This window comes from Fusarium venenatum (assembly GCF_020744135.1).
Source record: "Fusarium venenatum strain MPI-CAGE-CH-0201 chromosome Unknown EDB82scaffold_2, whole genome shotgun sequence".
Classification (NCBI taxonomy): domain Eukaryota; kingdom Fungi; phylum Ascomycota; class Sordariomycetes; order Hypocreales; family Nectriaceae; genus Fusarium; species Fusarium venenatum.
In genome coordinates, this window is record NW_027072130.1 from 289,409 (window position 1) to 313,717 (window position 24,309).

Genomic DNA, 24,309 nt, shown 5'->3' on the forward strand with positions numbered 1-24,309 from the left:
GGCGCTGGAAATCACACAATGAACTAAAAAAGCAGACTTATTAATAGAATTTTCTGATGCGAATGACAATTAAAAACACCAACTAATATCGACCGATCAGCAAGCTAGGTTTAAACTGTCATGCATATTGTTGGGTTTATTTACGTGTCTAGGGTAATCGAGGTGAAAATAGTTGTTATTATCAGAGATAAGATAAGATACAGCTCCCATGATAAGATATAAGATAAGTTATCGATATCCTACAAACTGACATCATCGGCGACCGTTGCCGAATTGCAACCAACGGCTGACAACATTATCCATTCCCATCCAGAATTCTGAAAGCGTGATATAAGATAGGAATATCGTTGTATTCTGAACTGCTTTTATGTCTCACAGATCATAGCCAACTGCGAAAATCCAGAATCAATGACCTACTCAGTCTTTGACAAAAGATCGAAAGATGGTGCATAGGCCAGCGTGAGACCCACAGGCCTGACAAGGTTCAAGACATAAGCTAAGCCTCTTTTCTTGTGACAAGTGCAAGAGACTCCGAGAGAACTAATTTATTTGTGGGTCGTTGATGTTCCTCGAGTCAGTCTTGCGTCTTTATGTGGCTCCTGTATTCGCTTCTTTTTACAGTGGTCTCAAGAGGTATATCAGGAGGAAGTTAACATTGATTACATCTTAAAGTATAAATTCTACGCTTCTTATCCCTTTGAACTTGCTATGTAGGTGTCTATATACAAGTCTCAAGTTACAATCATACATCGAACCGCTAAGCAACACCATAACTCCCCGATTACTCTATAACCATGGTTCACATCACCCCCTTCGCCGTAGAGCAATGGATGGATAAGTATGAAACGACACCAAATGTCCTCAATGTTGCTGAGACATGCGCTGCATCCGTGTCAATCGACGACTTGATCAGCTTCTCTACCGGAGGAACTCAGAGACCCATCGATACCAGCGTTAAGATGACTTACGGTCCTATTCCGGGATCTCTGAAGCTTAGAGAACGAATTGCAGATCACTGCAGCTCCGACAAGATCCTCTTATCGGCTGACGATGTTGTACTCACCCAGGGCGCAATCGGGGCTAATTTTCTGGCTCTCTACACCCTGTTAGGACCAGGAGATCATGTCATATGCGTCTACCCAACCTATCAACAGCTCTACGACACTCCTCGAAGCTTAGGTGCCGAGGTCACGCTATGGAAACTGAAGGCAGAGAATGGATTTGTTCCAGATGTAGACGAATTATCTCGTCTGATCAAAAGCAACACAAAGGTAAGGAAGGGTTGGTAAAGGTTTCATTGATTCGTAAGCTAACATTGCTAGATGATCATCGTCAACAACCCTAACAACCCTACTGGAGTTCCAATTCCTAGCCGCACCCTTTCTCAAATCGCAGCCATCGCAGAAGAGAAAGGTATCATCTTCTTTTCGGATGAGGTCTATCGTCCCCTCTTCCATGGTGGTGCCTTGGGTAACGCCGAGGTACCTGAGCCAGTTACTGCACTTGGCGATTACAAGAAAACTCTTGTCACTGGATCGATGTCTAAGGGATATGCACTAGCTGGTATTCGGGTAGGCTGGATTGCTACTCGGGACAAATCTATCATGTCTGCTATCATGTTAGGACGCGATTATACGACAATCAGCGTCTCCCAAATTGATGACCAGATCGCGACATATGCGTTATCGCCCGAAGTTCGACCCTCACTCGTCAAGCGCAATATTGACCTTGCAAGAACCAATGCAAAGATACTCAAGGACTTCATCGAGCGATACAAAACGGTGTGCTCTTGGGTTGAGCCTACGGCTGGGACTACAGCTTTTGTTAAGTTTTCAGACAAGAGTGGTCAGCCACTAGACGATGAGAAGTTGTGCATTGATTTGCTTGAGAAGGCCAACATCTTGCTTGTTGCCGGATCGAAATGTTTCGGAGGTGATAACGATTTCAAGGGCTATGTAAGAATGGGTTATGTTTGCGAAACCGATGTCCTTGTTGCTGGATTGACGGGACTTGGGGCTTACATTGAAAGGAATCTCCTGTAGACAAGCTACATTTTCAATATTCCGTGCTTTGTTTAACCGCGCTGAGACGTGCTATTGTTAGCAGCTATTTTCTGCCAAATAAAGCATGCCAAAGAGTATTTCACGAGCCTTGAATTAAGCTATCAAAGGTACCTAGGATGCGGTGAGCTGTTTTGTTCAACAGAGCAGCCTTCCACGTGATTGTGAGCTCCAACAATCACGGTGCCGTATTTGCTGACACTTATGCAAACTTCCTTGCCAGGTTTAAGTGGAGAGGACGATCAGCTGAAGCGTCATATGAGTAGAGAGGCATGCCACGTAGCAACACATGTCGATCGGTCAATTCCTATTGGCATTTTCCAATAAGTGAGGTCAGCGCCAAGTGTGATGTCCATTATAATCACCGGAAGAATCTCTTCGCCCAACATATAACTTACCCTCCCTGGTTGTTAAATATTTATCTTTGTGAGGTACATTCTATCTCTCGTTATTGACGGTCATTTTGTTTCAGTAAAGTCAGAGACGTCTCCTGAACGTAGCGACATATGATGGACGGCAATCGTATTTGGTTTCTATCTCTTCCCTTCCGCATTTCAGGAGCACAATTCGATCTGGCATTCGATGAGACCTACCATCACCTACCTATTGTAGCTCCGATCCAACTAGAGCCATCTAGCTCGTGAAGATGCCTAAACGTTCGCGCAAGCCCTCTAAAAAGACGCGCTCATCAAAGAGCAGCACCGCATTGGAATTTGATAGCGCCAGCATCCCCACAGTTATACACCCACCCTCCTCAAGACTTTGTGGAAGCTGCGCATCCTTATCATGGCCATTGATACGACAACCTTGGAGGGCAGTTATCGAGTCTGTGCCACTCAATAAAACGTTCCGTCATCTCCAGGACTCAGCCGATCAAGGCTATCTCTTGTGCCGATTTGCCTGGTTATCGTTGGTCACTAATTGCACCTTCACCACAGATGATACAGAGTTGTTGGGGAAAGGATCCGTCGCATTGTGGTTTCTCGTGTCTGGCAGTTATCTAAACCTGTGGGCTGAAATGGGACACAAGGACGAGTTGGACGCTTTCAAGGACTGGGATTCAGTAACACAGTTCAAGATTGTGATGAGCCCCAACTACACGGATTGGTAGGAGGAATGAAAAGTCGACAGATTCAAGGTATTGTAGCAGTTCACTCACCCCTTTGCAATGAAACTGTATCCTAATATGAGAATGAATTAGGATTCACAAATAACGTTCAAGTGGAACTCAACAAACTGGTGGAACGACAAATCCGGCCTTGGATGAGAGACTGTCTCCAACAGCATACGGGCCACGAAGGCTGTGGCACCAAAGACATGAACTTGGTCTTGCCAACTCGACTAATTGATGTTGGCAATATCGACGACAATATGGTGAGACTGGTGGATGTCAAGAAGTGCTCAGACGGACACGAATTCACTTACCTCATTCTCTCCTATTGTTGGGGAACTGGCAATGAAACATCGAAGACTACAGAAGTTAAACTTGAAGCACGACTGGAGGGCTTCGAGGTGTCGGAACTTGCCAAAACTATTCAAGACGCTATCCTTTTGACACGAACGATGGGATATCGCTACCTCTGGGTCGACGCAATCTGCATCATTCAGGGATCACGTGGCGACTTTCAGTCAGAGTCGTCGAGAATGGGAGATTACTACTCAAATGCTGAATGCTGCATATCTGCATCAGCAGCGAGCGATAGTTCAGAGGGATTTCTTAGGCCACGCCCTATAGTAAGATATCCCACAGAGACCTTTGCCCTCAGGATTGCGAACGACTCCGGGGATGGTCCTAAACATTTCGTATTCAGAGACAACAATAATAGCCCAATCTTCATAAAAGCTTTGCTTGACTCGTCCTTGACTCAACGCGGATGGTGCTTGCAAGAGACGGCGCTGTCGAAGCGAATACTACATTGGACTTTGCAAGGACTTTACCTCGAATGCTCAAATTCTCTTTTCCTTGAGGGTTCAAAGATCCCGTGGGATAGATCCTGGGATAACGAAGCCATGCCTCGAACGATCCTGGCTAGACCGAACAATGATCATTTGGTCACACACGGATGGTGTCAACTTGTTTCTATTTTCTCTGAAACAGATCTGACGTATGAGACCGATCGCCTATACGCCATTCATGGTATTGCATCCCTATTGGTTGAGCGACTGAAGATCGAATACTTCAACGGACACTTCCGATTTGGGCTGGCCCATGGTCTGCTATGGTATCACGGAAACACCAAACACTCAAGTTTCCACTACATGAGAGATGAGAAGCCCGTGGAAGTCAGTCTTCCGTCGTGGTGCTGGGCGTTTGCGTGTCCAGTTCAACATGAGAGGATCCGCCAGAAGCCAATCTTCATCCATGATGATCACCCAAAACGACTTCGACAGTGGCCCACTCGTCCTGGAGACACAAGTACAGTAGTGAGCCCCGTATCTAAGTTATACATCAGAGCCCCTATCATCCAACTTGTCATCGGGAGAAAAGACCTTGGGTACATGGTAGATGAGTCTTCGGGTCAGCAAGTTAATTTCGAGTGTTCGTTTTTTTTGGATCGAGAGCGCGACGTGTTGAAAAAGATGTTTCACCATGGAATGGGAGAAGAAGAAAGTGTGCTGTGGATGCCTGTAGGCAAGCAATTGCATCATGATACCAACGCAGTGGTGGGCCTATTGATATACGAGGTGTCAGGCGAAGACAAAGGAACATACCGCCGATGTGGGGTATTGACTTATGTTGATTTTGCAAATGAAGAGCTCCTCATGGATCTCAAGGAAATAACCTTAGTGTAAGACTCAAGGCGATTTCCAGCTATTTCAATCTGTAAAAAAGGTCTTTCATTTACTTAATATATTTTAAAACCTTCATAGTCTTATTATAGAGACTAGAAAAAATAAAATAAAATAATTTCATAATGATATTACTTTAAGTATAGGTAATTTAGGAGTTATTAATATAATATTTAATGTTCTAGTCATAGCTTGCTATCATCTCAATCTCAACGTCGGTATCCAATGGCAGCTGGTGGACAGCAACACAAGTACGGCACTAGAACCTTAGAGTCAGGCATTGTTTAATCCTGAGTGTCATCTAACTTACAGGCTTAGGGTCTTGAGGGAAGAACTCATCCCATGCGACGTTGATAGCGTTAAAATCCTTCATGTCCGCCAGAAAGATGTTTGCCTTGATGACACGCTCCATGCTGCTACCTGCAGCTTCGAGCACAGCCTTCAAGTTTTGAAGCGCCATGCGTGCACGATCTGTTGCCGTACCAGGAACAAGGTCGTTAGTCTTGGGGTCGATGCCAATGGAACCACTGCAATACACCATGCCATTGTACTTGACAGCTTGGGAAAATTGAGGGAGAGGCTCGCAGGAAGCGGTGGTAAAGACGGGCTCTCGGTAAGACATGGCGGGCGATAGTAGGATGAGAACTAATTTGCAGTAGAAAAAGACCTCTGTGTATAATGAGGTCCTGAGTCTAATGAAGCAGAGTAAATAGGTGGGACACTGGAGGTTTATTTCCAAGCTTGCTGCACGGAGCCGAATACCGACTATATCTTGTGCTCACATATAAATTTCAATTCAATAGCATCGGGTCTATAAGGTCCAAACCGTGTCTTGTTACGTAAAAAATCCCCACACGTGTTATTCTTCAGTTGAACCATGCCAGGAGATATGGATAAAGGTTATCTGGAGTTGAGTGAATTCCGGGTTGTTGGCGGCAAGAGACTCCGAAGTATCCACATTTAGCCAAGATTCAGTTTAACAAGGTTTTTGTTAGCGCTGATACGGATCCATTATGTATAGCATTTGATTGGCGTATTAATGACTCTAGCTTCATCTTGAAGACGGCACACGTTGAGCTCCGTTAGAAGTAACACAACAAAACGATTTCGAAGTAGGAGAGGGTTTGTCGTTGTCTTTGCCAACCCACACTGCTAAGCACCGGCATCGCAGTGGTTCTGGACCTTGCAAGTAATACTTTATCAAGAATAGTTGCTAAAGGAATATGCGGGGGAAAAAACATTGCATTTCTCCTGGTCATTTATTGTAGAATAATCAACTATCTTAATCGTGCTTGGAATTTAATCACTCTTCATCTAGTTACATTTACTCTCCCGCGCGATTTGCTCTGCCAGTAGATCCTTTAGCTCTCCTGTACAGTCCTCCTGTCCCATAAAGACCTCAATAAACTTAATGCCATCATCATGTTGTATACTCTTCGAACTAAGAGCCATCTCTAGCTCACCCCATGTTCTTGCTGAGAAATACCGTTTTGAACACTCATCTTCACTCAACCCAAAGAGCCCCAGAGCATACTTGTGGTTCCATTGTGAGACGCTGTTGTAACCGGCATTTCTTCCGTGTATAACCCTCTCGATAGTATACCCGTTGTTATTGATGAGGATGACAATGATATTAAGGTTCTCTTTTATCATTGTGCTTAATTCCTGAGCTGTCATCTGGAAGCTTCCGTCACCGATGAAAAGGATAGCTCGGCCGGTATTCTTTTCGTCCCTGACCTTGGCTCTGTCTCGCTGGGCGAGTGCAGCCCCAAGTGTAGCAGGGAGCATATAGCCGATTGATAACCATGTAACTGCCGTAAAAAAACGGCAATGTTTTGGAAGCTTAAAGACTTGGCCACCCTCAGAAGCGGTTCCTGTTTCTGTAAGAACGATATCCCCGCGACGAAACATTGGGTTTATATAAGGGTAGAAAAGATCCTGGCAAAGGCCTTCCGATGGTGGGGGTGTGGGTGTTGACCTCGTCAACACGTTCGGGCCATTTGCTTCCACAAGTCGGGAGGGATCAATCATGTCGATGAGTTGTTTAATTATTTGGCGAGGCGATATATCCCGTACGGTTGTGCCAAAGATTTTGATCTTATCTGGGGAGAAGGAAATTGTGCGAGATTCCTCCGGAATGGCCGTAAAGATGTGAGTGTTGATATTACTCAAATGCGGCCCAAGAAAGATAACAAGGTCCGAAGTCTTGAAATACTTCGAGGAGGGCTCATCGCCATAGCCTGCGAGGTAAACCCCATGGAAGTTTGGCAACTCTTCATTGACAAGGCCCTTGCCAAATGCTGAAGTCCAGGTCGGCCAACCTGTGATTTCAACGAGTTGATTGATTTCGTCAACGGCCCCAAGGTTCCTGCTCTCGCCATCGATCAAGATCAATGGCCTTTTCGCTGAATACAGACAATCCAAGATTGAATTCACATGTTTCATGTCGATTTGTGTAGGTGTACTGGACACCGGAAGACTAATAATAGGCTTGGAACGCAGGTTGGTGACTGATACTAGCGCATCGGCCATATCTTGAGGTATTTGGAGGTATACTGGTCGTTGCCTAATCAAAGCCTGTTCTATAATCCAGTCAACCTGATCAGGAGCTGTATTAGCGTCTGTCAAGTTAACTTGAGCAGCTGTAACTTGAGCTGCCATAGACGCAAAGCGTTGATACTCTCCATCGATGAAAGTATGATGCACAAGTGTTCGAGAAGTTTGAATGTTGCGTGATGGTGTCCCGACGATGTGTATTACCGGGGCCCTCTCAGCGTAAGCACCTGCGATACCATTGATAGCTGACAGTTCGCCCACGCCAAAGGTTGTAACAACAGCTCCGAGGCCATGGATCCTACAGTATCCATCAGCAGCATAAGCTGCATTTAGCTCATTGCAATTTCCAACCCAATGTAAGCCAGCTGGCTCGATGAAATCAAGTAGTCGGAGATTGTAGTCGCCTGGAACACCAAAGATAGAGGCAATGCCGAGTTGCTTAAGCCGGTTGAAAACATATGTCCCAAGAGGTACGGAGTTTTCCTGTGTATGTGACATTGTGATATGACTGAGAGAGAATATACAAATTGTGGTAGATTGCGTTTTGTAGCTGAAGAATCGTCTTTTATATATCACTTTGTCGTATAGGTTTGCACACAAGTAAGTCTCTTTTATCTTTTCTCTTGGTCTCCACCTATGAACGACCTTTTATACCTCTCATTCCAAGCTAAAGCTGTCTTTGTATTATTCGATGCCTCCTCCACATTACAAAGGCTACAGACTCCGAGTCTCAGATGAGGGGCATGGTCTACCGAGTTCGGTCCATAGAGTTTAGTCTGTATCAGGCAGGATGAAGCGACGCTAGTCATCCCACGGACATTTACGGTGCCAGACTGGGACGTGACATCTTTCACGAGCTATTAGACTTCGAGAAGGACCCCATCAAATTTCACAAGGTAACAAAGACAGGTGGCATCACTCGTGACGCCTTCCCAAATCGTGTAAATATGTGTCAGGTCTATTCCCTCGGCACATCTTGACCTGGGCACTAACATTGGTATCACGTGAAGACATACATCACCACCAATGGATTATTACACTGCTAATATACATATCCCTACTTCGTCATAAGCCTTGGTCCAATCAATTTGAGCCCCTCTATTCTTCCCAATGTCAAGAATTTCCCAAATCATTTGCACAACACTCCACTGCTTAGTTATATTCCCAATCTTGTAACATTGCATTCTTTCCCACCATGTCCTCCATACCTGACGCATGTCCCCCAGAGCATTACACGACGCAACAAAAGCCGGCCAAGTGATGGGCGCCATAGGATTGTCTTGTATCAAGACACCTAATCTTGATTTGATATCCTCCATGGCGTACATGTGTTCCGCGACAGCAGTAACTTCTTGGATGAGGTCCGTCGGCTGAGCACCTTGGATGCGGGTATAGTAGTAGATAAGTGCAGCAGCGTACCAAGCCTTTGCTTGATGAGTAAAAATCAAGACCCCAAGGTCATCGTCACTCGATATTGGTGTGGGACTCTCTTCTTTTAACCGCCACGACTCTAGCATGTCACCTAATTCTTCACAACCTTCCAGCAAGGTGTCCGGTATTTGCTGTTCTCCTTCCTCTCGAACCCGAAGCAAATGCTCAGCAAGACGACAAGCCCGGTTGATTGCTACGGCAATACTTGGCTTGATACCATATATGTACTCATAACAAGCGCTTGATTGTATGGCTTCATCTTCTGCAGCAGTAGCCTGCTCATTGCTGTCGCGCCATGGAAGTGAAGAAGGCTTAAACAACATGGTACGAGATAGCAAAGCCAAAAAAGTGCCAACTTGGTTTAGCTGCTGGGAGGGGCGGCTCATCAGTTTCCAGCGACTTCGTGCGTTGCGGAGTTGCGTAGCAGCTTCTATGTGTAGGCGAAACTCCTCACCCTCTCCTGACAAGACCTAAAAGAGTGTTAGCAGATCTCGCAAAAAACCACAACTTCAGCGAGCTTACACCAATAGTTACGAGAGATAGGATCGCCATCATAAGAATTTGATAGTTGGCCACCGAGCCAGCTTCACTCACTGCATTTTTCAGTGATTGAATGGCCCGATAACGGTACTTGGCTCCTGTTTCTCGATGCATTATCTGTCGCTGGTCGCAGTTCCAACGGTGAAAGGATGCTGACGCCAATAGAGACTGATAAAGGGCTATGTATGCCATTCCTTTTGACGTCGTTACGGAGGAGTCGTGATACATCATCCCCTCAATCGCTGTAGATAGATAAAGGCGCCGGAACGGGTTTTCCGAGTGTGAAACTGGCATCAAAAGACTCGCAACGTGAGTATCATAATGGCTCATGAGAAAAGAAATATCCGAGTCTTTGAAAATGCCTGCATAGATATTGTTCGCAGGCCCATACTCACATCTGAATTGAGTTATACCTGTCTCTACAACTGACGTGTTTTGGCTGTTCGTCTTGTCAGAATTAGCCTCTGCTATCGAAGACTGTTGGTTGAGCGGGCATTTTATTGCTGGTACTTGATCGGTTAGACTCGTGCTGGTTGATGTATACTCGACTCCAGAAAAGAGCTCAAATGATGAGCCTGAAGGTTCAGAGGACAGCAAGATTTCCGTGTCGAAATATAGGTCTGGTACAGCCGATTGTGGTAATTGACAAGCGACATGGTGTTCTACCAAAGGTTTCAATTGATTGTAGTATAGTAGTTCGCCATATTGGCTGATGGTAGTGGCAGGTGAAGACTCGGATATTGTGTGCGACATGTCCATTTCCGGAGGACTGATCTCCCTGACTGAAAACACAGAGAAAGGGCCCTGACGAGATGACGACCCTTCTTGAGTATCTAGATCAATATGTGAGAGGAACATGTCAATCGTCTCAGACTCATGGACTGGATATGTCTGATCTACAGCACAGTAAACATGTGAACTCGACACAATACAATGCACCGTACCTAGTTTCAAAGCCCTACGCCCTTGATATCTGGAATTTGTGCGAGCCTCTGCAAGCGAATCTGAGACCCATTGCAATTTGATACCATAACCGCCACAGGTCACACCTCGCTTTTCGCAGTTCTTACAAGCGATTGGTCGTTTATCGCATGCGACTTTACGGACTTTGCATGTCCAGCAACTAGGAAGATGAGCAGCCAGAAGACGTCATTTATGGGTGTTAAACATACCCAGTGAATGTCATAGCACGTGGAGGCGGCATTCTCGGAGACTAGACCTCTGCTGGTTCTATGTAGTTAGAAGATTGAGAGATATGGCGATAGAGGATCGCTTCGACCCACCAGCTCAACGGAGCACGTGATGGCGCGCGTGATAAGATAAACGATAAGATTAGATACGTCCTAGCTTGAACGAGATAAGATGGGATGCGCGCTTCGGCACCCTGTCGAGTCAATGTAATTGTCTCTGACGAAAACGGAGTTATACTGCTTCTTAGATTCTTAATTATATTTATAATTAATTCCTAGTATAGACTTACTAAGTGTAAGAGAAACATTATCTTATGAATGACTTTAAAGAATGCAGTCTAGTGATAAAAACTAACAGCAGGTTAAATAGTCTATCGCTGCCGGAATGCAACTAATAGACGTTAATGTTATTCCCTTGCGCAGAGAGTTTTTATTGACGTGGTATTAGGGGGATAGCATATATTCTAATACCATTTCCGGATATGCAGGGAATCAATAAGCCGCTCTTAAACAAAGATCGATGGTGGCGACTAGTGGTGGCGTCATGGAGTTCAAGACCAATTTATATTTAGAGCTGACGTTTAAAAGATAGATTTGATTATAATGCAAGCGATATAATTATTTATGGATGATTAAGATTGTGCTTAATTAACATTGACAATGAAGTATAAAAAGATTGATGCTGTCTCTCAAACCGATCGTCGAGTCACAAGATCAATGATCAAGAAAGAAGAACAATGTCCAACTTCAAGCACACCCGATGAGACGAAAACAATTATCAAATCCCTAAAGCAAAAGAAAAATACTCGGAAGTCTTCAGACCTCGTGCTCTCAGCAGCCCGCATCCCTACGATCCATGCACCAAGATTCGGCCTCATTCAAGAAACGCTGTCTACAAATCTCTACGCCCTTCTTGTTGCCACAGTTCTCTGGAACCGCACTCGTGGTACTCAAGCACGACCCATCTTTGATAAACTCATCTCCAAGTATCCAACGCCTACTCATCTCGCGGCAGCTTCCTTCGTGGATCTTGCAGAACTTATCCGTCCCATAGGGTTGTACAATTCGAGAGCTGCACGGTTTATCGCATTTGCCAAAGCGTGGATTGAGAACCCACCATGCAAGGAAAAGCGGTATAGGAAGTTGCATTATCCAATGAAAGGAGATGGGAGCGATGTTGGCAAGGATGAGGTCTTGGATGAAGATGACGAAAGACAGGGCTGGGAAGTGGCTCATCTTCCCTCACTTGGACCTTATGCAATCGATAGTTATCGAATTTTCCATCGCGATATGCTGAGAGGTCTAGCAAAAGATTGGAATGGGGACGAAGCGAAATCGGGTTTCGAACCAGAGTGGAAAAGAGTAGTGCCACTGGATAAGGAACTGAGGGCATTTCTCCGCTGGATGTGGCTGAAGGAATCATGTATATGGGACCCAGAGACGGGAAATAAAGTGAAGGCTTCGGCTGAGAGGATGAAATCTGAGAGGCTGCGTACTAGGAGTTTATCGCCAGAGGGTTTTCGAGTTGTTCGACGTTAGTGTCTTTTCATGGCTGTTCATTCAATGTTCAGTTCTAGAGCTCAATTATGTCCACATAGCGCGACCTGTATCACGTAATGCAAATATTTAGTAATCACAGCCCTATCGTATAACTCTGGGGAAATATATCAGCTACGTATACAAACCAGTGAGTGGTCTTGGCTGATCAACGGTTTTTAAGCTTCTTCATCCTAGTCAAGTCCCTTGGCAATGCACGACAGACTCCGCCAAGATGCAAGTCATGGAATGTGGCTTCGCCAACTGTCTGAGGAACATAAAGAAGGAGGTCGCCGCTCCTCGATTCAGCTCTTGGTCATTCTTCTCAGTGTGTCCATGAGTTGCACAGACTCAGTATCCAGTCACAGTGTTCTGGACTACCGCAGACCAGACCTGAGCTCCCCATTAAAAATCCACTTCGGCTACACAATGCCTCTGGAGTTGTTCTAGTTCCCCCGGACAAAGTCTCCGCTTCGAACCCATGGTCCAAAATTCCCTCCCAGACTTTCGGACCGTGATCGGCGCCCTGAGTCATTCCGTAAATGGACTAACTCCAACGCGCTAGAAATTCTCTTCCGCGGTTCTAGAAACAAAGTTTTCGGCAGAGGCAAAGAAGAGGCTGAAAACTTTGACATGCTAGCTCTGCGGCTCAATGAGGCTCTTCTTCAACGTTTCTTGCCGCGCCGTTTCTTCAATCTTTGAACAAGTACCGTGATGAACAAGATTTACATCTGGGGAAACCCTTTTGTCTGTGGAGAAAAGTCTGGAGCTTCTAGATTGTGGATTTCCAGGTCCAGGTTCATAGTCCACAGTGGAACCATATCACGTAAAAGTTTGCAAATTCAATTGAAGGTATTCAAGATCTGACCACTGTTTCTTCATATCTGTCCGATCTCGCCTGATCCACCGACCCCTTGACTACCGGACTTTTCGTGGAGAGAAAGTGAATTTGAACTACTTAACTCGGTCTAGAATTTGCTTGATAATTGAATAGCTTCAATTGACCGAGTTCGGTGCGCGATGCGCCCATCGGCCTCGCCCGTCTCTGTGGTGGGCCGACTTGAAGCTTGACTCGACTTGAACTAAGTAACTTTTTCTGGTAGCGCATTCGGCCAATTTACGTTTTTTTCGCCCCAGGGAATGTAGGATTAAATAGACACACTTCCTGCTCGCGTTTTTAACTTTGTTCACTCAATTGACTCTCACTTTCTGTTTTGTGACTTTACTAGTCTTTCTTTTCAACACGCGACGTCTGCTTCAACAATACATCGCACAGCAATGAGCCACAACGATCAGATTAGCGCTCCGGCGCAAGCTGTTGACCAGGAAAAGGGAATCAACAACCCTCCTGCCTCTACTCCTGCATCCAAAAATGAAGATGCTGTTCTGGCTCATGAAGAGGCAGAGCTTATTGACTACAAGACACTGACCTGGTGGTATGTCTTAACTTTCAGATCCTGCGACAACAAAAGAGACTAATAATTTACAGGCAAGGTGGTATTGTTCTCATCGCCGAGACAGTCTCCCTCGGTATCCTTTCTCTCCCCTCCGTCCTCGCCGCCGTCGGTCTCGTCCCAGGAATCATTCTCATCCTCGTCATGGGTTTCCTGTCAACATACTCTGGTCTTGTCCTCGCCGAATTCCGCGAACAATACCCCTTCGTTCAGAACTTTGGTGACGCCGTCGAAGTTATCGGCAAGTCTATCGGCATGGGTCGCGTCTTCCAAGAGGTCTTTGGTTGGGCGCAGGTCATTTTCCAGGTCTTTGTCATGGGCAGCCATCTTCTTACCTGGACCATTTGCATCAACACTCTTACCAACAGCTCCACATGCACCATTGTTTGGGCTGTTGTTGGATTGGCCATCTTTTGGGTTCTCAACCTCCCCCGTACTTTGAAGTACACGAGTTACATGTCCATGGCTTCTTGCATGTCCATTACTCTCGCTGTTCTCATCACTGTCGGTGATGTTGCCCACGAGCGACCCATCGGTACTGGAAGCATTGAGATTGCCCGTGAGCTTGGTTTCACTGGCGCATTCCTTGCTGTTACCAACATTGCCATCTCTTTCTCCAGCCACTCTTGTTTCTTCACTGTTATCAACGAGTTCAAGGAGCCCAAGGACTGGCCCAAGGCTCTGGCTTTCCTCCAGATCGTCGACACTGTTCTCTATCTCCTCGCCGCTGTCGTCATCTACGTCTTTGTCGGACCCGATGTCCCATCTCCTGCTCTTTCCGCTGCTGGCTCTCATACCATGCGCAAGGTCATCTGGGGTATTGCCATCCCCACCATTGTCATCGCTGGTGTTATCTACGGCCACGTTGCCTCCGCCTACATCTTCCAGCGAATCTTCCGCAACACCAAGCACATGATCCGCCGTACAAAGCTTGCCACCTTTGCCTGGGTCGGTATCACTTTCGGTATCTGGGCTCTTTCCATGGTCATCGCCGAGTCTATCCCTGTCTTCAACAACCTTTTGGGTCTCATTTGCGCTTTGTTTGCCAGTTGGTTCTCTTACGGTCTTCCCGGTATCTTCTGGCTCTGGATGCACTACGGCAACTGGTTCAAGGATGGAAAGCAGACGTGCCGCTTCTTTGCCAATGTTCTTCTTTTCCTGACTGGCTTCCTTATTTGTGTTCTTGGTCTGTGGGCTTCCATTGAGGCTATTGCTGAGGGAGGAAGCAAGCAGCCTTGGTCCTGCGCGAGCAACGCTGCTGAGTAATGCAATACTCAATTTCACATGATGATGATTAGATAATACGTATAATACCCATTTTTATTTTAATAATTCAAGATTACTTCAAACCATAATATAAATGTTCCTTTGCTTGTGTATATGAACTATGTATTCAATATAGTCTCACAACTATTCGGCGGTTCTTCTTCCACGGTAAAAGTAGAGATATAACAAGGCAATTCTGGCTATCTTATAACTAACCGTAATGATGAGCCACCACATATCCAATTCTACATCTTATATATCATTGGGTTTTGGTTTCCTTCCCCAGACAATAAAAACAGGCATGTATGCATGAATTTGCGGATTGGCTAGATCTCGTCGGACATCAATCAATGAGACCTAAAGACTAAAGTGTTAGCAGATTTATCTATATTTCGAGATAGTAGTATAGGGCAGTCAGCAACGTTCATGACTTTACCTACCTCAATTTCAGCCATGTTTCGTCCGAAAGCCTTATTTAATAGTTGGTAGGAGAAACCACCGATGCCATCAAGCAAATTATTACTCCACATCGAACCCAGCTGCTTGAGTTGTTGGTCCTCAGCCCAACCATTGATGGGCATCTTGAGGACACGTTGCTGCACATCTACAAAGCCGACCCGCTCGTAGATCTCTTTAAGTCTGGCACCAAAAACGGCGGGACGCTGCAACTTATCTGATGCCTTGATCAAATCCTTCAACCATGTTACTACCGGGCCTTCGGGATCGAGTGTATCGTCATCGCAGAGAGGAGTACAATCCGTTTCTTGCGAGTCAAACCAGCCTCCAGGCTCGAGTGCGTTGAAAGCTTGCTGGGCTATCTGTGTTTCAAAATCGGACCAGCATCCAGCAGTATTACGCGTGTGAATATAGTCGAACTTGTGTTTAAACGTCCACTCATCACCCCTGAATTCGATAAGGTGAGTATAACCATTTCCCTAATCCACCGAGGGATATATAGAGAGACTCACGAATCCTCAACATAGAAGTACACGTTCGGAGGCACATTATTAGGTTGGATTGGGGATAGATCTGTGCCAGTGACTCTAGAGTCAGGGAAGCGATCGCCCATCTGAATAACCCAGTCACCAATCCCCGTGGCAACATCGAGAATGTTGATGGGGGGTTTCTTATCTGAGAGTGGTGCCATATACAGCTCTTCTTTCATAAGCAATCTGAAGCACTCGCCCATGATACCCAGGCGCTCTTGCTCTGCCACGTCATTCGGAAATGCGTACGCTGCGTATCCATCCGTGGTCAGTCCGAACTCGATGAGGTAGCTATAAAACCGGAGTTTACTTACAGCCGGCTCGGTAAGCATGATAGGTGCGCCCAAACTCTTCGGGGAAAGTTTGCACGCTGTCTGATAAAGAGGCTGAATCTTCCCAGTCCTCAGGTTCAATAGTTCTTGACGACGCTGGTGAGTCATGGCGACTGGAAGAAATTTCGCTACTTCGTACTGGGTCAGAATTTCTGATATTGACATCACCGCCTGTCTCTAACTGTTGTTGGTTCTGTTGTTGGTCTGCCATTAGTGCAAAAGCTGACACACGACGCTCTGTTGGTCGCTAGCTCGAGAGGTGCCAAAATGAATGAATGGATAGCTGCCTAGCTTTTAGCGAGATATTTTTAGAAAAATGGCGCGGATTAATTATCCCGGACTTTTCTTTCCCCACATATAACCGCTACATTCTTACATTATGATGAGAGGCTTAGAGTGATCTGTAGCAAGGTTAGAAATATCGAATTATACTAAAGTAATAGTTAACCTATATATAGTAAATAGAATATTTAATAATAAAGGACTTGGTAAGAAGAGGAAAAGGTATGCCTTATACTTATTACTATTAATAATCCTTAGTAAATATATTAGTATATTCTCAGGTAAGGGTTGGGGGTAAATTTTAATCTATATATTTACCCTATAACTATATTATTCTGAAAATACATCAAGGTCCTATTAGTAACTTTTAAATATGGAAACAATAGTATATCTCTAGTTTCTATATTCGGTGAAGGAAAAAAGATTTTCTCAAATCAAGTCGCTCATCCTCCATTAAGTCAACAAAGTTAAGGTGTCTCCGCTTATCGGCCCATCGAATCCCCAATTCCAACGGTGACTTGGCCCAGCTTTTAGACTAAGTATTTTCGTGCATTTGTCGTAAGATAGTTCAACAGTTCCTCGCATTCAACTAGACTCGAAACACTACCCAGTATCCCTGAGCTGGATACCGTTGCCAGCTGTGATAGGCTGCTAGAAACATGATCTACTGCCGTGCCTCCGTCGCAATATAGATACCTTATCTCACCCAAAGCTAGACTGCAGTGTGTCGATCATGGCGTGATCTTAGATAAGTCAACCACTTGAGTTCCACGCCCGATGCTACTACGAAGTCTTGGCTTACTGATTCGTATGTCAGCTCCGTGCTTTTTGTTGCATTGTGGGGTCTGGCTGATTGATAAAGATGCTTGGCGATTGATAACTTCTCATCCGAGACATTCCTGCAGGAAACCTAGTCAGGTTCGGATCAAGGCTGGCAAAACTGATCATCTGTACAGGACAAGGTAGTATTTGAGGTTGTTAGCACCTGAATTCTTCCGGAGAGGTTTTAATTCGCGCATGTTTATATAAAGTACTGTTCCCTTCAAGTCCTTGTTGGTTCATGAATCAGCACCGCTAGCAACATGTCCGCGGAAAAAGGATCCACCCCAAGTTTCAAGCAATCCACTATTGATGATAAATCGACTGCTGAAGCCTTGAATCTTTACCATGAATTAGGTGGTGAAGTCAGCCCTGAAATCGCTACGGCCTTACGCTGGAAAATCGATCTTCGACTAATGCCACTGCTTTGTTTGACGTATACTCTTCAAGCTATCGACAAAAACACTATCAGTTATGCAGCTGTCTTTGGTTTACGCGAGGAAATTGGCTTGCAAAAGACGGAATTTTCATGGGCCAGTGCTATATTTTACCTAGGTTATATGGCATGGGAGTTTCCAACGAGTATGCTTTTGCAGCGACTGCCGATTAACTACTATATGTCAGCCACGGTATGTATGCCTCCTCCGCTTAGTCGGCAGCTCTAATTGGATAGGTTATTACATGGGGCATTGTCTTGATGTGCCATGGAGCAGTCCAGTCGTTCGGAAGTTTAGCGGCAGTTCGAGCTCTTCTTGGTGCTTTTGAAGCTGCTATCCAGCCAGGCACGATGTTACTCTTTAGTATGTATTATAGACGAGAAGAACAACCGTTGCGACTAGGCATATGGATTGGTTCATCTGGGCTTGGATACATCATTGCCGGTATCGCTAGCTTCGGCATAGGCCATATCCACATTAGCGTGTCTTTATCTTCTTGGAGACTTCTTTTTATTATCTGGGGCGCTATTACTTTTATTTGGGGAGTATTTCTCTGGTTTACGCTTCCTGGTATACCAACGAGAGCCAATTTTTTGACCGAGGAACAAAAGGCCTATGCAGTTTCGAGAGTTAAAGACAACGGTACTGGTATCGAAAATCGACGATTTAAGTTCAATCAGTTCAAAGAGGCCATATTAGATCTCAAGACTTGGCTACTATTCACTTTTGCTTTAACGAGCAACTCTCCAAATGGAGGGTTAAGTGCCGTAAGTTCTACCTTCATGTGGTAATATTGACTAACCTTTCAGTTCCAAGGTCTTATCATCAAAGGAGCTGGCTTCAGCACGCTGCAAACAACTCTTTATCAGATGCCGTCGGGTGCCGTTCAACTAGTTGCTTGTCTAGTTGCATGGTAAGTATTATCTGGCAGCGGGCAAGGCCTACACTAACATTCGCAGCTACTGTGCTACGCGATTCCATAACTGTCGGATTTTGATCATGATAATCTTCCTTATGCCCTTCCTCGCCGGCACACTGGGTCTTTACCTCCTTCCTCAGGAAAATTCATACGGCCGGCTTGCTTGCTTATGGGTATCCTTTGCTTTCACAGCAAGTGGAACGCTTAATATGTCGGTAGCCACGGCCAACACTGCTGGTCACACGAAAAAGATTACAACTATCGCTATACTACTTATCGGCTACTGTGTTGGGAATTTCATCGGGCCATTCTTCTTCAAGACTGAACAGGAACCTTGGTATCCTTTCGGTGTTGGCATGATGCTATTCTGTATCGCTGCTCAGATATGCTCGCTTATTGCCCTTTGGTTACTACTTTGGACTAGGAACAAATCCAGAAAGGCAGAGCATGCACCTGAACATGAGGAACAGGCTTGGCACCGGGGTTTCCTTGATGAGACAGACCTGGAAAACAAGTACTTCAAGTATGTGTATTAGAAGAAGGTGGAGGTGGATATGACATCAATAACTGTGGTAGTGTCTGTGGCTGTGGTTTTAGCCTCAGTGGTGGTCATGGTATCAGAGTCTGTCTCAGTTGTCGGTATTGGTAGTAGTCTCTCTAGCTGTTGTTGACTCCGAAAGGTCAACCTCACCCTTTCAACGCCTGAACCCTAAAATTACATTACTAAAGCCCCCACATCTGAATCGGAATTGCTCCAGCTTCTGTAAGAGGAATTGCAGTTGCACCCTTTGCAATACCAAAATTGACTCGGAGAAAATGCCTCATCTTCGCTACCCAATCCCGTCGACCCACAATGTCAAAGTCAGTAACGCCAATTTGTTCAAGACACAAGCCGATGGCTGGAAGGACGTGTAAAATGAGACAAGCCAGAAGAATGGGGACACCTTCGACCCTGGAGCTTTGCGGATCTTTCCTCGTAACAGGCATAAAGGCTGCCAGGCATGATTCGCATAACTGATCGATGAATGTTATCAACCGGGATTCGACATCCGAACGGCGGAAGTTTAGAGCTTTGATTGCTGAGCGTTCGATGATATCACTGGTGAATAATAGAGCCTGACTAATAATGATTCGTGTCATCCAGTAGAATCTCCAAAGAGTCTGAACCATGAGAGACGGGTAAATGTGAGTATTGGGAGGGTTCCATGGACCGTTGAGTAAAGGCAAAAGCCATTCGGGTTGGGAATCGATCGATATTGATTCAGCTGTGTATTTAGCCCAAGCGGGAAGGTTATGAGTCCAATTTTCAAGTTGCTCATCCAAGATCAAGGCTTTATTGAAAACGATGCATAACGTTTCCAAGCCTTCATTTGTCTTGGAAGTTAACAATGCTTTTTTCCATTCTGTGCATAGACATGCAGACTGATAAATCAGCTCTGTATGCGCGTACAACTGCGGTAGCTTTGCTAAACCCAGTTCGTTCACAGACGCCGATGTTACATGGGGAGCTGTGCCAGTTAAAAGGTTGCCGCTGATCTGCAAAGTAAATAAGCATCAGACCAGTTTCTCTTAACCACATCTCGCCTCGGATGTACATACCATCTGCATATATGATACGATGGAAACCTCATACGCTATCGAGGACTCCGCAGTCTTCTTTTGACCCTGCATCTTCAACAGGACAGAAGCGCCACTTATATGAGAGCCCCAAGCCCCTTCGAGTCCAATAGATTTATCTATTAACCCCTATAATGACAAGTCAGCAAATAATTTCGACAACTAGTTGAATCAGTTTCACTTGCCTCGTAAAAGCCGAGGCACATAATAGAGGATATAAGATCACAGTATAAAGAAGAATCAACAATGTAGAGCATATTCTCTTTCAACATGTGTATAGACTCTCCATACCATTTTGTCGCATTCCTTAAAGCTTCAGAGGAGTTAAATCTCTGCGCATAGCTTGCATTCGCTAAGGCATTGACTGACTTATGTAGGAGGCTGTCTACACTGGAATTGGCGTACATGTAGGGGAGATTTCCAAACCAAGCCATGGTAGGTCCTGATGGTATATCTCCATGGGTGCCCCAATCGAAGATGAATCGTTCAAAGATCTTGACATTCGAGGAGGTTGACTATAGAGAAGCCGGTCAATTTCAAGTGTGAAGTAATAGTATCGTTAGAATTTGATAAAACCATACATACCAGAGCAAGGGTTGTAACCTCAGCTTTCTCGACTACCTTCTGTATCTGCAATTGCTGCTCCGAAGGGCTTCTCTCAGAATTCGTGCTGGAGGGAGAGTCATTCTGTGACTCTTGTTTTGGAGAGTTGTCTTCAGTAGGCCAAACACATGTTTGACCACTCTTGATACAAAAGTTGCAATTAGGCTTTGTCTCGTCGCACTTTTTACGTCTACCACGACAGGTAAGACATCCATTTTTAGAGCGAGGTTGGTTTCGACGATGTTTTGTCGGATAGGCAGCTCCCTGTGTTTGACGATGAGCCATATCGTTGGCTTCATAGACATGAGAGCGATATGAAAAGGAGTTGAAGGATAGACATGAGGACAACGGCATTTATCTATCATCCGACAAGCACTACGAGCTCCCGCTTCGGGAGTTGAATGAATTTGCTTTTCCTCGTCCTTTCCTATTGCGAGCATGTGGGGGGAATCCTACAGTCAAGGTTTATCTTATCTAAACGCTTATCGTTTACTGTACCCCTCAACTTAACCTAAACAAACAGGTGGGTAGGATAAGATTATCCGTTATTTTCGTATTTCATGCAAGAAATATACTCATGCATAATGAACTATGCCAGGGGCCACTTAGCTGTGTCAATCATATTTATTTATAGGTTGTATGTTAACTAATAAAAGAAGCTGCTTCCCGACTGCTTGTCGCGATGTTAATGTTTATCCTTGGAAAGAACCGGCCCGTTGGTGTAATATTTTTACCTTGAAGCCCTGCTCGACATGCCGCTAGCCTTAAAGATTAGGACTTTTCTACTTCAGCCCTAATCTCGGATATTAATAATTTCAGTGGCTTGGCGCTAACATTCCTCTATTGCAACATTCCAAGGCAATGGTTACTAATCGAGCAGTAAGCAATCGGCCTCCTTTCTATGAGATGCAAAGATACCCTGTTTCTCTGAATTCTTTGAAACTTGATTGAATCTCAAATAACATCACGAATATAAACCACTGGTGATGGCCGAGCCTCCAAGCTATCTCAGCATAAGATCAAGGTCTCCACTATCTCACGAGGTATGACTTTAGTAACCTCAACAAACTTGTTCAACTTGTTAAAAGCCCACCACCAGCAATTGTGCTGGGATCGAAAGGGAGATGCCTCAATCGGCCTCCTGAAAATGGATAGCTTCATGCACGGGAATGGTTCAGTTTCGTCACCACTTATAACCGGAGTTAGAATGACATTTTTCACTTTGTATCATTATCTGACATTCGACGTCGCGTCTCTAGTTACAGTAGCTTCGTTAAATACATTGGATACTGGATAAAGAGGATAGAGATCTATGAATTTAAAAAGTGAGAAAAAAGAATATCACAACGTCAATATCCACAGTCGATGGCAAAGCTAGTAGTGTCCCATTCACCGAGTTCTGCATTAGCAGAAGAAAACACCAACTCCCCACGCCCCAGAAGCAACCGCTATTACCAAGTTCTCTAGTGATATAAGCTCTCAGCCATACGTCACAACTGCAAGTAACACATCCAATTTGTACCCGGTTCACGGTTCTGTACCCGATCTGAATGCAACATCATATTCGAAGTTGATGTCAAGTACGACATTGCCGTCGCATGCAAACAGATAACACATTCTTTCATCCCTCTTATAATCCACAGCCTCGCACACGACACGGCCAGAGCAGGTGTCGATGCAAGAAGTAAAGCTATCAACCTCGAAAGGATCAACAAGCGTCGAAATGCCGTAGTAGGCTTTATTACAGGCAACGGTGAAAACGTCTCCAGTGGAGGTTGTGTATGAACCATCGAGATCAGAACAAGTATATACAGCGCCATTTGTTGTCGTCGGGAGGGCTGTGGTAGTATCTGCGATCGTGGCATCAGAGTCTATGGAAGTGTTGGCGTTGATAGTAGTCTCTGCGGCAGTTGTTTCAATATCGGAGTTGATGGAGGCATTGTCTTCGGTAGTGGCAGTCTCTGTTGAGATGGGTTCAGCCACGGTTGTGGCTTCGGTAGTCGTGCTAGCAAAGGCCGTGGAAGAAGCTCCAGAAAGAATCAGGCTCGATGATTCTGATGCTGAGATAGTTCCAGTCAGTTAAACTTCATGGTTAGGTTTTGCGACGACTAACCAGAAGGCTATGGCTTGCAGACGCTGGCCGCAGCAATGTCAAGGTCATAGAGGCCTACGGCTAATGAATAGAGTTTATTAAAATGCATAGTTTATAGAATTACTACAACGAATAATATAGGTAAGAATATTCTAAAGAGGAGAATTAAACAACAATACAGAAAGGGAGCTCTCCTTATACTCATTAGCTAGCCGGGAGGCAGGGGGGCAACTAAGCTTAAGTAAAAACACTTTCTTACCTTGTCATGTGGAAATGAGATCTGTCGCTCTAGTGGCAGCGATGCCTACTAAGTCAAGGAGGAGCTTTAAAATTATTATTAATATTGTTTTTTAAAAAAATTATCGAGAGATAGTCTAGGCAAAACTGAGACTGAACAAAAATGACGGATTTTTATTTACCAGCCGGCTCACCAGACAAACTTATATAGAATCTATCGTCAGCGGCTTAGTAGAAGCCCGCTTCGCCGTTTAGTAAAAGCGTGTTTCTAAATACAAGCTGGCCAGAATCCTCGAAAGTCTTGGTTACAGAGTCGGGAGGAAAATACCCTCCAGCCAGCTCCTTGGAACTTTCGCCTAAGTAGAAAATAGGCATGCCGTTCTCGGTGAGCCGACTTTAATCAAGAACAACGTTTATAGCGAATTTTCAGACTTGAGGGCTATTGTTTCTGACGAAGCCCACTCTTGTTTTTTTGTAGATGTCGAGCTTATTTTTATCAGGAGACAAGATTAGGAAGATAACAGATCGTCCGGCTGGCAGGCTTGAGGTTACGATATCATCTGTAGTGTTAATTACGTCTAACCCTTTTGAAAAGGTAGCGATTCCTTCAGTTACAGTCTCAGTTGTTGTGCTAAACGGCTGCGTTCCAGAACCAAATGGTGCGTCGGTCGGTGTAACATCCAAACTTAAGGACACATGAGCCACTTCAGATTGCAAAACAAAGAGTTAAGTATACAAGGCCACGATATCCATAACTGTTAAAATGCCAATGTAAAATAAGGAATCAACTTGCAAGGATATCGTACTGAAAACGCTGAGTCGGGGCTGAAGTGTTTCTTGCAGCCGTGAGTTGTGAGGACGGTGCAATTGGGATGGGCAGTCTTCCAGACTCCTTCGTCTAAGGTAACGAACTTTGATTGAAAATCGGTACAAGGTAGGTTGATTCGTAGGTAATACACCATGTATCTACTTCTTAGTGTGCCATGTCAAAGAGCCACAGCAAGAAGAACATATTCAAGCTGTTTACCAGGCGATGAGACGCCAGACGTCTTTACTCCCTTCATTGGGCCAATCAACAGCCCACTAGGATAGTTCAGGGGGATTCTACTGGCCGCCACTTGCCACTTACCAGCTTAAAGCTGAAATCTAGACCTTTTGATAT

At 45.0% G+C, this 24,309-nt stretch overlaps 11 protein-coding genes across 11 annotated transcripts; 5 read left to right on the forward strand and 6 right to left on the reverse strand.

Moving 5' to 3' along the window:
- Positions 1 to 561: 561 nt before the first annotated feature.
- Positions 562 to 2,146, forward strand: EDB82DRAFT_458942 (pyridoxal phosphate-dependent transferase). Its single transcript, XM_025732792.2, has 2 exons — positions 562 to 1,271; positions 1,323 to 2,146. Exons 1-2 carry the CDS (start codon positions 795 to 797, stop codon positions 2,040 to 2,042), a joined length of 1,197 nt encoding a protein of 398 aa, XP_025583763.1. The 5' UTR covers positions 562 to 794; the 3' UTR covers positions 2,043 to 2,146.
- Positions 2,147 to 3,431: 1,285 nt separating this feature from the next.
- EDB82DRAFT_522779 (heterokaryon incompatibility protein-domain-containing protein) lies at positions 3,432 to 4,853 on the forward strand (the record flags this gene model as incomplete). Its single annotated transcript, XM_025732794.2, has 1 exon — positions 3,432 to 4,853. One exon carries the CDS (start codon positions 3,432 to 3,434, stop codon positions 4,851 to 4,853), a length of 1,422 nt encoding a protein of 473 aa, XP_025583765.2.
- A 178-nt stretch (positions 4,854 to 5,031) lies between these two features.
- EDB82DRAFT_522780 (Endoribonuclease L-PSP/chorismate mutase-like protein) lies at positions 5,032 to 5,472 on the reverse strand (the record flags this gene model as incomplete). The annotated part of the gene is made up of 2 exons (XM_025732795.1): positions 5,032 to 5,109; positions 5,161 to 5,472. The coding sequence occupies 2 exons, from the start codon at positions 5,470 to 5,472 to the stop codon at positions 5,032 to 5,034; spliced, it is 390 nt and encodes a 129-aa protein (XP_025583766.1).
- A 692-nt stretch (positions 5,473 to 6,164) lies between these two features.
- Positions 6,165 to 7,904, reverse strand: EDB82DRAFT_553451 (thiamine diphosphate-binding protein; the record flags this gene model as incomplete). The annotated part of the gene is made up of 1 exon (XM_025732796.1): positions 6,165 to 7,904. One exon carries the CDS (start codon positions 7,902 to 7,904, stop codon positions 6,165 to 6,167), a length of 1,740 nt encoding a protein of 579 aa, XP_025583767.1.
- A 442-nt stretch (positions 7,905 to 8,346) lies between these two features.
- EDB82DRAFT_494321 (fungal-specific transcription factor domain-containing protein) lies at positions 8,347 to 10,616 on the reverse strand. The gene is made up of 4 exons (XM_065608478.1): positions 10,550 to 10,616; positions 10,322 to 10,500; positions 9,360 to 10,273; positions 8,347 to 9,307 (listed from the first exon to the last, which is right to left on the reverse strand). Exons 1-4 carry the CDS (start codon positions 10,579 to 10,581, stop codon positions 8,441 to 8,443), a joined length of 1,992 nt encoding a protein of 663 aa, XP_065464410.1. The 5' UTR covers positions 10,582 to 10,616; the 3' UTR covers positions 8,347 to 8,440.
- A 611-nt stretch (positions 10,617 to 11,227) lies between these two features.
- Positions 11,228 to 12,106, forward strand: EDB82DRAFT_553453 (DNA glycosylase; the record flags this gene model as incomplete). The annotated part of the gene is made up of 1 exon (XM_025732799.1): positions 11,228 to 12,106. One exon carries the CDS (start codon positions 11,228 to 11,230, stop codon positions 12,104 to 12,106), a length of 879 nt encoding a protein of 292 aa, XP_025583769.1.
- A 1,570-nt stretch (positions 12,107 to 13,676) lies between these two features.
- Positions 13,677 to 14,831, forward strand: EDB82DRAFT_494325 (transmembrane amino acid transporter protein-domain-containing protein). Its single transcript, XM_025732801.2, has one exon. The coding sequence runs from the start codon at positions 13,702 to 13,704 to the stop codon at positions 14,821 to 14,823; it is 1,122 nt and encodes a 373-aa protein (XP_025583771.2). The 5' UTR covers positions 13,677 to 13,701; the 3' UTR covers positions 14,824 to 14,831.
- A 39-nt stretch (positions 14,832 to 14,870) lies between these two features.
- Positions 14,871 to 16,396, reverse strand: EDB82DRAFT_494326 (S-adenosyl-L-methionine-dependent methyltransferase). Its single transcript, XM_025732802.2, has 4 exons — positions 16,124 to 16,396; positions 15,792 to 16,059; positions 15,264 to 15,726; positions 14,871 to 15,180 (listed from the first exon to the last, which is right to left on the reverse strand). The coding sequence occupies exons 1-4, from the start codon at positions 16,350 to 16,352 to the stop codon at positions 15,076 to 15,078; spliced, it is 1,065 nt and encodes a 354-aa protein (XP_025583772.1). The 5' UTR covers positions 16,353 to 16,396; the 3' UTR covers positions 14,871 to 15,075.
- A 1,109-nt stretch (positions 16,397 to 17,505) lies between these two features.
- Positions 17,506 to 19,055, forward strand: EDB82DRAFT_544576 (major facilitator superfamily domain-containing protein; the record flags this gene model as incomplete). Its single annotated transcript, XM_065609413.1, has 5 exons — positions 17,506 to 17,871; positions 17,916 to 18,446; positions 18,489 to 18,592; positions 18,639 to 18,948; positions 19,023 to 19,055. The coding sequence occupies 5 exons, from the start codon at positions 17,506 to 17,508 to the stop codon at positions 19,053 to 19,055; spliced, it is 1,344 nt and encodes a 447-aa protein (XP_065464411.1).
- Positions 19,056 to 19,210: 155 nt separating this feature from the next.
- Positions 19,211 to 21,213, reverse strand: EDB82DRAFT_494331 (uncharacterized protein). Its single transcript, XM_065608479.1, has 4 exons — positions 20,801 to 21,213; positions 20,401 to 20,730; positions 20,198 to 20,344; positions 19,211 to 20,134 (listed from the first exon to the last, which is right to left on the reverse strand). Exons 1-4 carry the CDS (start codon positions 21,170 to 21,172, stop codon positions 19,322 to 19,324), a joined length of 1,662 nt encoding a protein of 553 aa, XP_065464412.1. The 5' UTR covers positions 21,173 to 21,213; the 3' UTR covers positions 19,211 to 19,321.
- Positions 21,214 to 22,345: 1,132 nt separating this feature from the next.
- On the reverse strand, positions 22,346 to 23,177 carry EDB82DRAFT_473501 (uncharacterized protein; the record flags this gene model as incomplete). Its single annotated transcript, XM_065607998.1, has 3 exons — positions 22,346 to 22,878; positions 22,990 to 22,991; positions 23,170 to 23,177. The coding sequence occupies 3 exons, from the start codon at positions 23,175 to 23,177 to the stop codon at positions 22,346 to 22,348; spliced, it is 543 nt and encodes a 180-aa protein (XP_065464413.1).
- Between the last annotated feature and the right edge of the window lie 1,132 nt (positions 23,178 to 24,309).